The sequence below is a fragment of the Podarcis vaucheri genome, assembly GCF_965113315.1.
Source record: "Podarcis vaucheri genome assembly, chromosome: 10".
NCBI lineage: Eukaryota > Metazoa > Chordata > Lepidosauria > Squamata > Lacertidae > Podarcis > Podarcis vaucheri.
In genome coordinates, this window is record NC_138748.1 from 32,815,943 (window position 1) to 32,828,525 (window position 12,583).

At 41.2% G+C, this 12,583-nt stretch overlaps 1 protein-coding gene across 8 annotated transcripts in view; it reads left to right on the forward strand.

Moving 5' to 3' along the window:
• NAV3 (neuron navigator 3) overlaps positions 1-12,583 on the forward strand; it is a 459,986-nt gene that overhangs the window by 322,461 nt on the left and 124,942 nt on the right. For all 8 annotated transcript variants that reach the window (XM_082240711.1, XM_082240708.1, XM_082240709.1 and 5 more), the window contains 2 exons: positions 1,779-1,918; positions 9,057-10,089. In XM_082240711.1, coding sequence (XP_082096837.1) covers positions 1,779-1,918; positions 9,057-10,089 — 1,173 coding nt within the window. The remainder of the gene's footprint in view (positions 1-1,778; positions 1,919-9,056; positions 10,090-12,583) is intronic.

Here is a 12,583-nt window from a genome sequence, read left to right on the forward strand (position 1 = left end):
TATTGCAGGGTTGGGTTGAGGTGGGCCATATGGGGACAGGCGGTCCTGGAAATATTTCAGTCCTGAGCCATGAAGGCTTCATTGGTCAAAAGCAGCACTATGAATTGGTCCTGAATACTAACTGGCAGCTACTGCAGTTGGGCCAGGATAAGTGTAATTTAATCAAACTGTCTTCCCTCGATGAACAATTTCACTGCCAACTTATGCACCAGTTGAAGTTTCCAACCCATTTTCAGAGGTAGCCCTTCATATCCAGTGCTAGTTTTCTAGAAAAGGAGGTGCCAGAACTCACCATGAATGCCTCCCTTGTTCTCTTATAATGGCAATGGCACCCACCTGAGAGGTGCTGGAACTGAGTTCCAGTGACTTCCAGCTGAAAAAAGCCCTGTATATAAAGTGTTGCAGTAATCTAACCTAGCGGTTACTTGAGCATAAACAACAGGTGTTAGGCTATCCCCATCCAGATAGGGGCACAGCTGGGACCCCAGTCAAAGCTGACAGCAAAGTACCCCTAAGTTATGCACCGGTGCCCTCAGAGGTCTAGGGAACCACTCACTAACAGTGCCCCAGTCTTACCTGGATTTTATAGGCCATGATAAAGTTTTGTATGCTTAGATTTGCTGACAGTGCAGACTCCAAAGGAACAGGCCAACAGCCAGAATAAATTAAAAAGTAACATGGATTATTAGACATCTAACATCGCAATTTTCCAGTTACCTACTTCACAAAGTGGTGACCTGCATAGATAGAGATATAGTGGTTAAACAACTGCAGTTTTATATTGAAATATGCTCTCTTGATGTGCCACTATAGTAAGCAAAGCCCTTTCTTAAACAAATGCCCCCTTTCATTTTCTTCTTGCATTTTCTCTCTATTCTCCCCCTGTGGCAGCTATTAGCATTTCACAATGCAAATGTTTGAAATATCCTAAACTAGTAACACCTACTTCTAGGTAACATTCACAATCCTGATTTAACCTGTCCTTAAGTCTGTTGAGGTACCAACTGTGTGCATTGAACTAGAGCAAATTATTTTTATTGGCAGCTTGTAAGACAACGCAACACTGCTTAATCTCCACACCAGACAATCAAATCAAAATAATTACAATGTGAGTCTGTACTTATTGCAGAGAGTGGCATCTTTATTGTTAACTCTGATACCCAGGATATTTCAGATGGTGGCAGCAAATACCAACAAGTGAAATATGTAGCCTGAGCAGATCCCTTTAATTCAAGAGTTTTCATTTGAAGTAATGAAGATGTGAGCAATGTAAAATGTTGAATTTCTCATCTTACCATCTAATGCCTTCTGCAGATATCTGAGTTTCTGGAACAAAAGAAGAAATAAAGCACTCGTGGAGTACAGTGCTTATTTACAAAACCGTGTTTAGAGTATATATTTCCACTAAACTGTATTCCATGGGTTGTTTTAGCTTTGTTATATTTATCCTAGAAATATATGGAACTGAAATATTTGAATAAAACAGTTGTATGGCTCCTGGAAAAACATGGGTGAATCTTTTTTGCAGTGTAAATGGAAAATGCAAAGGATCCTTATATGTTTGTCTCTGACTGTATATATCATATTTTCCCTCTTTTGTTCCGTTTAAGGTGTTCCTTTTGTCCATGGTCTAACTAACCATTAATTATGTTGCTGTTCATTGTCATTACCTTCCTTAAAACCATTGTTGATCAGCTCTGTGAATTTATTCTGCAACTGAAAAGTTAACTGTCTCATATGCACTTGCAAGAAATTCATTTCTGACTGTGCTATTCTAGGCTTCCCGGGCCCTCAAGGGTGCCAGCTGCAGGCAGCAGTACCAAAGTCCAGGGAGCCTCAAATTTAAATCGGAGAAGTCAGAGCTTTAATAGCATTGACAAAAACAAGCCTCCACAATATGCAAATGGAAATGAAAAAGGTAAGTGTTTGAATGGATGGCAGGCTTACTGAGCATACAAATCTGTAAAGGTTCTACACAAGTCAGGAAAAAAAGATGAAATGTTTAAAATACTAATTCTGAAATATAAGTAGAATATAATTGTTGAGTTTTCAATTGGGCTCTGAGGATCCTTTTATTTCTGGCAAAAGATGTCTAACGTTTTGAGCTGCAGTTGGATATATATAAATTTTCTGCAGCTGTTTTTTGGGCGTAGATTTCAGTCCTAAGCAGTGGGAACTTCATGAAATCTGACACTCGGTGATGGCTCAGTTTTGAATGTAGTCTTAAAGCATCCTGCATCAAGGATGATACTTGCAGCATCTCTTCTGCACTTGTGGTAAATTATATACCTTCTGCTTTCAGGAATATCATTCTTGCATATATTCAGTCACTGAAATATTCCCCCCCCCCATCTCAGGGGTCAGGAAAATAGAACATTTTAAAAAAGTAATGTGCAGCAGCTTTACCACAAGGTGGGAGTAGATGTCATTGAATGAGCACCAGTGCTCAGTTAGATGTGGGGGAGGAATTAATTCACATAGGCATTGCAAATTTCTGTACCAAGCAAGTTTTATTGTGGTATCTTTCTCTAAGGATGTTTCTTTAAAGCAATATTAACATTTCATCTTCATTACTTATCATCGCGTTCAAGCTGTTATTCTCTACCTATTTTGGGTAGTGGTAGGACTCAATATGGTTTATGATCCACCTCATAATTAAGAGAATTTGATGCCTATGGAGCATCGTTTAGACCAGGGGTAGTCAACCTTTTTATACCTACCGCCCACTAATGCATCTTTCTTGATGGTAACGTTTCCTTACCGCCCACCAGTGCTCAGTGGAAGGAGGATTCAGCTTGTGCCATAGAACCCCCCACCGCCCACCCTAGAATCCTGAAACGCCCACTAGTGGGCGGCAGGGACCAGGTTGACAACCCCGCTTTAGACATTGAAGGAGAACCTGTTACATCATGTTTGTTACCCAACATAATAATTACTGATGTAAAGGAATCTTAATAATACTTTAGAGGTAATGCATTTTGATTGCTAGGTTAATCGTGGGCTTTAAAAATAAACAGTAGCAAGATATATACTGGTAGTATATATCAGGAGAGCAACAAAGGACTTAAAGGAAAACAGTTGGTTCTAATTTGCATGACTATCCATAATTTGATTGTTCCTTTATGCCATAAGAGAATCTTCAAAATACTTCAGATCTCATAATAATTTATAAGTTTCATATTTATAATCCATGCTGTTTGTGCTGAGTAGCTGTACAATTAACCTTGCATCAAAAGCTTCCCTTAAAGATTAATATTGTCATTTGCCAAAATCAGTCCCATTACTACTACTGTAAGAATAAATTTGCAGTAGATAAATAAATAAATAAATAATGGGGAATGGGGTTTAGAATACCATATGCAGTGCTACAGGGACACTTGGCTATTAAATTAGAGCAACCTGCAGACATTTTCCATAACCCAATCTGCAGAGTTGCTGAACCTGAAAAAGAAAACCTTTTCCTGAACAAAGTGGATCCTAAAAAATGGTTTCAAATATAAGCGCTGCCCTAATTTCCCCCTTCAGTGACGGCTTCTCTCAGAGCTTTGTGCATTGAATTTAAAAATTGAGAGATACTTCTGTGTGTGTTTGATGGAAGATGCTTAGAAACCTCCACACAACTGAAAATCCTGATGAGGCATGAATGTCTTATTATGTTTGTGGTGCTGGGGAATTGAGGATGGAGTTTCCTCGAATGCACACTCCTGCCCCTCTATGCAAGTCTAATATTTTGAAGACTGAACTGGTAGTCCTTGTAGGTTCTTGGTGAAGCTAGTCACTGATTCGCAAAGCCATATACAAATATGATTTAATGTGTAAAAGCAGAATGTTCCATAATCTCTGCTTTCAGGACTTAAAAATGCTGCTACAATTTCTTTTCAAACTATTATTCTCAGATTATTTTATTGTGTCACGGGCTCCAAATTGAAACCATTAGCTACATATACAGAAAGAGTATTTTCTTTGACATACTGTGAAACTAAATAGCATAAATCCATGCTATAAATCCCTTTTAGCTAACTGGAAAAGTGATCTAAATAATTAAATTATGTACAGTAGTTGGGCAAACATAACTGGTGGTTTTCTATGGAGTAATCACTATTTAACACTTCCTTTTCCCAAATCTTTGCTTTGTTTTCCAAATTAGCTTGGTTTATTCCAAACCAAATTATGTACACATAGGAAACAATAAATGTGTAGTCTTGCCTTTCGTACTTATTTTTTTCTACTTTAAATAGCAGCAATGGGGGGGGACGGGGTGATCATATACGCTTATAAAACGTATATCATGACAAAATATGTAGATAAATGCATACTGTATCTCAGTGTCTGGAATTCTAAACATATTTTATTCTGAAGTGTGCATGGTCAAATGCATGTTGGCATGATTTTTGAGCAGAGAGCAACATTCAGCGGATACTTACATTCCAATCTACGCATCAGTCCACATGGTGGAGATAAGGTCATGTCACATTCACAGGAAACTAATTTCTCAAGCATCCCTAATATTGTTAAGCACTTCAGTCTTGAAGCTTTTTGGCATGATCAGTATTAAAAAGAAACGTGGGAGTTAAATTATCTCAATCCTTTTCAAGCTTGAGGCCTGTGGAAATTTCAATCTTGTTCTGATTCAATTCAATTGTTCCCTTTATTTAATTTATAGTGATACCATAATTTCTAGCCCTGTCCTGTTTTTATTGTTGTTGTTGTTTAGTCGTTTAGTCGTGTCCGACTCTTCGTGACCCCATGGACCAGAGCACGCCAGGCACTTCTGTCCTCCACTGCCTCCCGCAGTTTGATCAAACTCATGCTAGTAGCTTCAAGAACACCATCCAACCATCTCATTCTCTGTCGTCCCCTTCTCCTTGTGCCCTCCATCTTTCCCAACATCAGGGTCTTCTCCAGGGAGTCCTCTCTTCTCATGAGGTGGCCAAAGTATTGGAGCCTCAGCTTCACGATCTGTCCTTCCAGTGAGCACTCAGGGCTGATTTCCTTCAGAATGGAGAGGTTTGATCTTCTTGCAGTTCATGGGACTCTCAAGAGTCTCCTCCAGCACCATAATTCAAAAGCATCAATTCTTCGGCGATCAGCCTTCTTTATGGTCCAGCTCTCACTTCCATACATCACTACTGGGAAAACCATGGCTTTTACTATACGGACCTTTGTTGGCAAGGTGATGTCTCTGCTTTTTAAGATGTTGTCTAGGTTTGCCATCGCCTTTCTCCCAAGGAGCAGGCGTCTTTTAATTTCGTGACTGCTGTCACCATCTGCACTGATCATGGAGCCCAAGAAAGTAAAATCTCTCACTGCCTCCATTTCTTCCCCATCTATTTGCCAGGAGGTGATGGGCCCAGTGGCCATGATCTTCGTTTTTTTGATGTTGAGCTTCAGACCATATTTTGCGCTCTCCTCTTTCACCCTCATTAAAAGGTTCTTTAATTCCTCTTCACTTTCTGCCATCAAGGTTGTGTCATCTGCATATCTGAGGTTGTTGATATTTCTCCGGCAATCTTAATTCCGGCTTGGGATTCATCCAGCCCAGCCTTTCGCATGATGAATTCTGCATATAAGTTAAATAAGCAGGGAGACAATATACAGCCTTGCCGTACTCCTTTCCCAATTTGGAACCAATCAGTTGTTCCATATCCAGTTCTAACTGTAGCTTCTTGTCCCACATAGAGATTTCGCAGGAGACAGATGAGGTGATCAGGCACTCCCATTTCTTTAAGAACTTGCCATAGTTTGCTGTGGTCAACACAGTCAAAGGCTTTTGCATAGTCAATGAAGCAGAAGTAGATGTCTTTCTGGAACTCTCTGGCTTTCTCCATAATCCAGCGCATGTTTGCAATTTGGTCTCTGGTTCCTCTGCCTCTTCTAAATCCAGCTTGCACTTCTGGGAGTTCTCGGTCCACATACTGCTTGAGCCTTCCTTGTAGAATTTTAAGCATAACCTTGCTAGCATGTGAAATGAGTGAAATTGTGCGGTAGTTGGAGCATTCTTTGGCACTGCCTTTCTTTGGGATTGGAATGTAGACTGATCTTCTCCAATCCTCTGGCCACTGCTGAGTTTTCCAAACTTGCTGGCATATTGAGTGTAGCACCTTAACAGCATCATCTTTTAAAATTTTAAACAGTTCAGCTTGAATACCATCACTTCCACTGGCCTTGTTATTTGCAGTGCTTTCTAAGGCCCATTTGACTTCACTCTCCAGGATGTCTGGCTCAAGGTCAGCAACCACACTACCTGGGGTGTATGAGACATCCATATCTTTCTGGTATAATTCCTCTGTGTATTCTTGCCACCTCTTCTTGATGTCTTCTGCTTCAGTTAGATCTTTACCACTTTTGTCCTTTATTATGGTAATCTTTGTACGAAATGTTCCTTTCATATTTCCAATTTTCTTGAACAGATCTCTGGTTCTTCCCATTCTGTTGCTTTCCTCTATTTCTTTGCATTGCTCGTTTAAGAAGGCCTTCTTGTCTCTCCTTGCTGTTCTTTGGAAATCTGCATTCAATTTCCTGTATCTTTCACTATCTCCCTCGCATTTTGCTTGCCTTCTCTCCTCCGCTATTTGTAAGGCCTCGTTGGACAGCCACTTTGCTTTCTTGCATTTCTTTTTCATTGGGATGGTTTTAGTTGCTGCCTCCTGTATAATGTTGCGAGCCTCCATCCATAGTTCTTCAGGCACTCTGTCCAGCAAATCTAAATCCTTAAACCTGTTCCTCACTTCCACTGTGTATTCATAAGGGATTTGGTTTAGATTGTATCTTACCTGTCCAGTGGTTTTTCCTACTTTCTTCAGTTTAAGCTTGAATTTTGCTATAAGGAGCTGATGATCTGAGCCACAGTCAGCTCCAGGTCTTGTTTTTGCTGACTGTATAGAGCTTCTCCATCTTTGGCTGCAGAGAATATAATCAATCTGATTTCGATGTTGCCCATCTGGGGATGTCCATGTGTAGAGTCGTCTCTTGTGTTGTTGGAAAAGCGTGTTTGTGATGACCAGTTTGTTCTCTTGACAGAACTCTATTAGCCTTTGCCCTGCTTCGTTTTGATCTCCAAGGCCAAACTTGCCAGTTGTTCCTTTTATCTCTTGATTCCCTACTTTAGCATTCCAATCCCCTATAATGAGCAGAACATCCTTCTTTGGTGTCACTTCGATAAGGTTTTGTAAGTCTTCATAGAACTGGTCAATTTCAGTTTCTTCAGCACCAGTAGTTGGTGCATAAACTTCGATTACTGTGATGTTAAAAGGTCTGCCTTGGATTCGTATCGAGATCATTCTATCATTTTTGAGACTGCATCCCAGTACAGCTTTCGCCACTCTTTTGTTGACTATGAGGGCCACTCCATTTCTCTTACGGGTTTCTTGCCCATAGTAGTAGATTTGGTAGTCATCCGAACTGAATTCGCCCATTCCCGTCCATTTTAGCTCACTGATGCCCAGGATGTCAATATTTATTCTTGCCATCTCATTTTTGACCACATCCAACTTACCCAGGTTCATGGTTCTTACATTCCAGGTTCCTATGCAATATTTTTCTTTACAGCATTGGACTTTCCTTTCGCTTCCATGCATATCCACAACTGAGCGTCCTTTCGGCTTTGGCCCAGCCGCTTCATCAGCTCTGGATCTACTTGTACTTGTCCTCCGCTCTTCCCCAGTAGCATGTTGGACACCTTCCGACCTGAGGGGCTCATCTTCCAGTGTCATAACTTTTATATGCCTGTTGTCTTTGAGATTCAATTCCACCAATATATTTGTTGGGTAAACCACTGAAAACACCACCACCACCCTTGTATTGTTTCGTCGCTGCTATTCCTTTACTTCCATACTGTGCTTGCGTCTATCAACTCAGCTTCATTTATTCCCCTTATCCTCTATCTTACAAATATTTCTGGTGTAGCTCCTTTTGCATACAAAATCCTACACCTGACCTTTCTGATATTTCCATCATGTTGCCCATAGGAGCCCTTATGTCTTTAGTAGTCATGTCATAGCGCTAAACCCCCGAGATAAAATGCACCTGCTGAATGCCATCCCTCCATGCTGCTGTTAAGGTCACAGGGGTGAATTTTTTATACCAGGTATTGGTAACCTTAATCTAACCAGGCCAGAGAGCAGTCAGTGTCAGCCTTAATTTACCCCCGATTTGATGGATGTGACTGTGCAGGTGGAAATAGCTGGTGCCGACATAGCTAGAGGGACCCTACATGAGGCAAGTGGGGCAGACCTATCCTACTGTGCTGTCTGTCACTTTCAATCCCGTTAAACCAGATACATGGGCTTGTGTTGACCTTGGTGAGTCTGTAGTGGCCAAAAGGGCCTCTAGGATGTCACAATAAGAATATTATTTCAGATCTTGATTCATTCCTCCTGTTACCCTTCTCACTGTTATCACCCTGGGTTTCTGTTCCAGGACAATATTCTGAATCTGTTTGCAGCATGCAATTATACACTTTCTCACTAGCACAGTGGCTTCTAGGACAAGGCTGTTAGTTTCATCCATTTATTTTTTTAAGGAAATAATTACAGATTCATGTTCCTCTTCCTGTTACCCACCAGCCCAGTGCCATATCCTTTTGTAATCTGGAGCTCCTGTTAATACGTGGGTGGCTGAAGCTTCCTCCAATCCAAAACGCTTTTTGCTGAGCATAAAACAACAATTATAATGCATGATTTGTGAGGAAAATAATTTAAGCAATCAAAAGGTATTTCTGTACTTATGTTTCTGACGAGTTTGGAGAAACGATAAGAGGGTAGGCTTACGTATTTAAACTAGGTCAATGGGAACATGTTTTAGAAGGCTCAGTTCCCACAGTGCTTTCAATTGTGCAACTAATTGAAAGATTATTGGATTGCTTTTGTTTTTATTATGTATTGTGTGTTTTTATGTTAGAACTTCCCTGAGACCTGCAGGCATAGGGCAGTATACAAATTTAAATCATCATCATCATCATCATCATCATCATCATCATCCATCATCATCATTTGGAATGCATAGTTTGGGGAGCTCTGCAATTTTAATGCCCTCGTGTTTTTCTCTTTCAAAACCAGAATCACCCAAAGGTCCTCATCCATCTGCAGGCATGAATGGAAATGTACAGCATCCCACCAGCACTGGGCAGCAGCCGGTCTCTGCCATCCCCTCTCCAAGTGCCAGCAAGCCTTGGCGCAGCAAATCCATGAATGTCAAACACAGTGCCACCTCTACCATGCTGTCTGTCAAGCAGCCCAGTCCCGCAACCTCTCCTACGCCACCTTCAGATAGGCTTAAGCCACCCCTTTCTGAAGGGCCCAAAACTCCTTCATCTGGGCAGAAATCCATGTTAGAGAAATTCAAGTTGGTTAACGCTAGGACTGTTTTGCGGCCTCCCTTGTCATCCAGTTCAGGTCCCAGCGACAGCGGGAGAGACGAAGAAGCCTTTTTAGATTGTGGCGAAATGGACAGCTTCGGCGGTGGTCTCAACAGTGGTGGCTCCACCACCAGCAGCAGCCCTAAAATATCACCTAAACTAACCCCTCCAAAAGCTGGAAGCAAAAATCTCAGCAATAAAAAGTCTTTGCTACAGCCAAAGGACAAAGAGGAAAAGAGCAGGGACAAAAACAAAGTTTGCACTGAGAAGACGGCGAAGGAAGAGAAGGACCAGGTCACAGAGACACCTGCAAAAAAGACCTCAAAAATTGCGAGCCTGATCCCCAAGGGGAACAAGGCTGCATCAGCCAAGAAGGAAAGTCTAATATCTTCATCTAGTGGTATACCAAAACCTGGATCAAAAGTACCGACATCAAAGCAAAGTACTTCACCGGCATGTTCAGGAAGTAAAGAGGCGGAAAAATTGAGGAGTGCAAAGGGGAACCAACCCCAGTCAACAGCAAAATCGCAAGGTAATGAGAAAGCATACACTCCTTCTGGTCTTCCCTCTTCTGAAGGAAAGGAATCTAGTACGGCTCTTACCCCTAGTTCGTCTGCTGCTCTCTCCATTGCTGCAACTAGTGGGCAAGCACCAGGAAGCAGTATTGTGCAACTTCCTCAGCAACAGCAATACAGCCACCCAAATACGGCCACAGTAGCACCATTTATTTATAGGTAAGACGAGTTTCTACTTTTTCTGTAAGTGTGGCAAGCTATTTTTCAAAGAAGTGGTTTTATTTTAATATATTTCACCATATATTTAATTATTTTAGAAAACACAGTTGCTTAAAACAATGGCAAAAAACTGATCACACAGCAATACCATCTTAAGAAAAGTTAATCATGGGAGTTTTCTCCCCTGGTCTATTCCATTCAGAACTTTCTGTAGAAAGATTTTTAATCGACCAAGATTGGTCTATTAAAAATCTTTCTAAAGATAGTTTTCTATTTAAGTTACATTAGTCCAAAGGCTATTAATCATGAAATAAGGATTTCTTTTAAGTTTTTCATGTGTGCTAAAACTCAATCTAATTGTTTAACCACATCAGTTAACAAACGTGGATGCATATGCTATAATGTTATTGTTTTAGTTAAATAAATTGTTTCAATTGTACTTCCAATAAAGTACAACAGAAAAGTTGTCCAAATATAAACAGTTAACTTATTAAACCTCACAATAATTTCATAATTATCTGTTGATGTATTTCTAACAGTATAACCAAATCCCTAATTTTTTTATAGGACTGTAAAAGCTACTCTGAAAATTTATTATTCCGAAAATGAAACTTTCATCTGGTTGCAAATACTAAGATTATACCAGCAAGAATGAGTCTTTCTGTAAAAGATTTAAATCAAGTCTTACTTAAATCAAATCATATCCACCATGACCAGAAGCCATTCTGTTTTGTTCTTAAATTAAAAACATTGAAAGTTTGGGATCTCAGGCCAGGATATATATGCTGCTTCAGTACCTCAGCAACAGATATGGAGGCAGATTTAAAAACAACATGATCTTTGGATTGGATAGTTCTTTTTATCTATCATGCGAAGAGCAGCACAGAAACAAGTGGCCCCATGTCGCTTCCAGGGAACATGGTAGGGGCAATGTTACATTATCCTTTCATGGTGCTGCATTTAGAAGTAAAACTCACAGGCCTGTCAGCACCTTCTTGCATCATGTACCTTTTTCAGCCCACAGTTTTCCACAAACAGAAGTTGTAGCTAAGTATTTTAAAGTTAGATCTTCCGTGAAATGGAAACTCACAAGGATGAAGTTCTGTTTCAAGCTTTTTAAAGAAGCCAACACACAGTTATCATAGGATATATTTAAGTTGAATAACTGTTTTTGTCAGCTAAAAATTAACTTGTAGATTCTGTATGCTGGTATGCATATGAGTCTTTGATAGGTTTTGAAATAGTTAGCATAAATGGGTATGAAAATAATAGTGGTGACTATATTAATAGTAATTTATTACTATATTAATAGTAATAAATATATGCATGACAACCAAGTGGGGCATCTTAGAAAACAGAAAGATAGGTGATTGCATTCTACTGTTATGTATTACCCTCCCTTTCCTCTAAGAAGCTCATGGCTTATATCAGTTTATCTTTCATTTTATCCTTGCAAATTTTATCCTGCTTTACAGTTTGCTATGGCTACCCAGTGAGCTATCCTCATGCTGACCACCGATTTGCACCTGAGATTTTCACACACTGGCTTTATGTCTAAGGTCTCCCTACTTAGACCTGTTAACTTGCATTTGACTGCACTGAAAAAGTAAAGCCTGGTTTCTGCAGGCCAATGCATATGCTTCTTTCTCTCATTCTCTAAGGCTGCAGTCCTTACCAGCAGCGGAGCAAGCCGATCGGGTGCCTGGGGCGGCGCATGTGCCCAGGGGCAGGACCAGCCAGGGCAGGACGCTCTGCCGGGCCTCCAAGGAGTCTGCCTGCCTCCTCCCACTCAGCCGCCCTACAGCTGAGGGGGAGGCGGCAAGTGGACTGTTTAGGGCAGAGTGGAGCCTGTGGGCGCCCAACCCACCGTGTCACTCCCAGGAGAGACGCATGGCTCGGGCGTGCCGCAGGCCCGCGGTGAGTGCTGGCCGGCATTTTGTCACCCCCTCAGTTGTGACACCCGGTAGTCCCCACCACACCTGCCTTCCTCCGCCCCTGATCCTTGCCCTCCACCCCACACTGGATCAATGCCATCAACCAAACTCTGGGATTCAGTGGATCCCAGGTCCATTCAGCCCCACCCTTGGAGCTCCCCATGGGCCTACCACCTGCATGTATAGCAAGTAGAATGGGGAGCACAACCCTAATAGAATGATGCTTGTGTCATCTGGTGACAGCAGCTGGCTCAGCCAGTAGAGCTGAATGGAATGACATCCCCACTCACTTGAAACATACATAGCCTGGTGGGGTGGAGAGGTTGGCTGGCTGGCTGGCTCTGCTCACCTAGATCCTTGTGACCAGTATCTTCAATTTTCTCAGAATAAAAATCAACAGAATAATTATACATTTTTAGTTCATTTTAGCATTTAATATAAGAGAGTAGGCTGTTGGAGATATTCTGGGTATTTCATTCCAGCAAACCGTTCGAAACTCTCTAAGGCTGAACATCAGCGTGAGCCTCTCTTTTGCTGTTTATCTGAAAGGCTGATCGTTA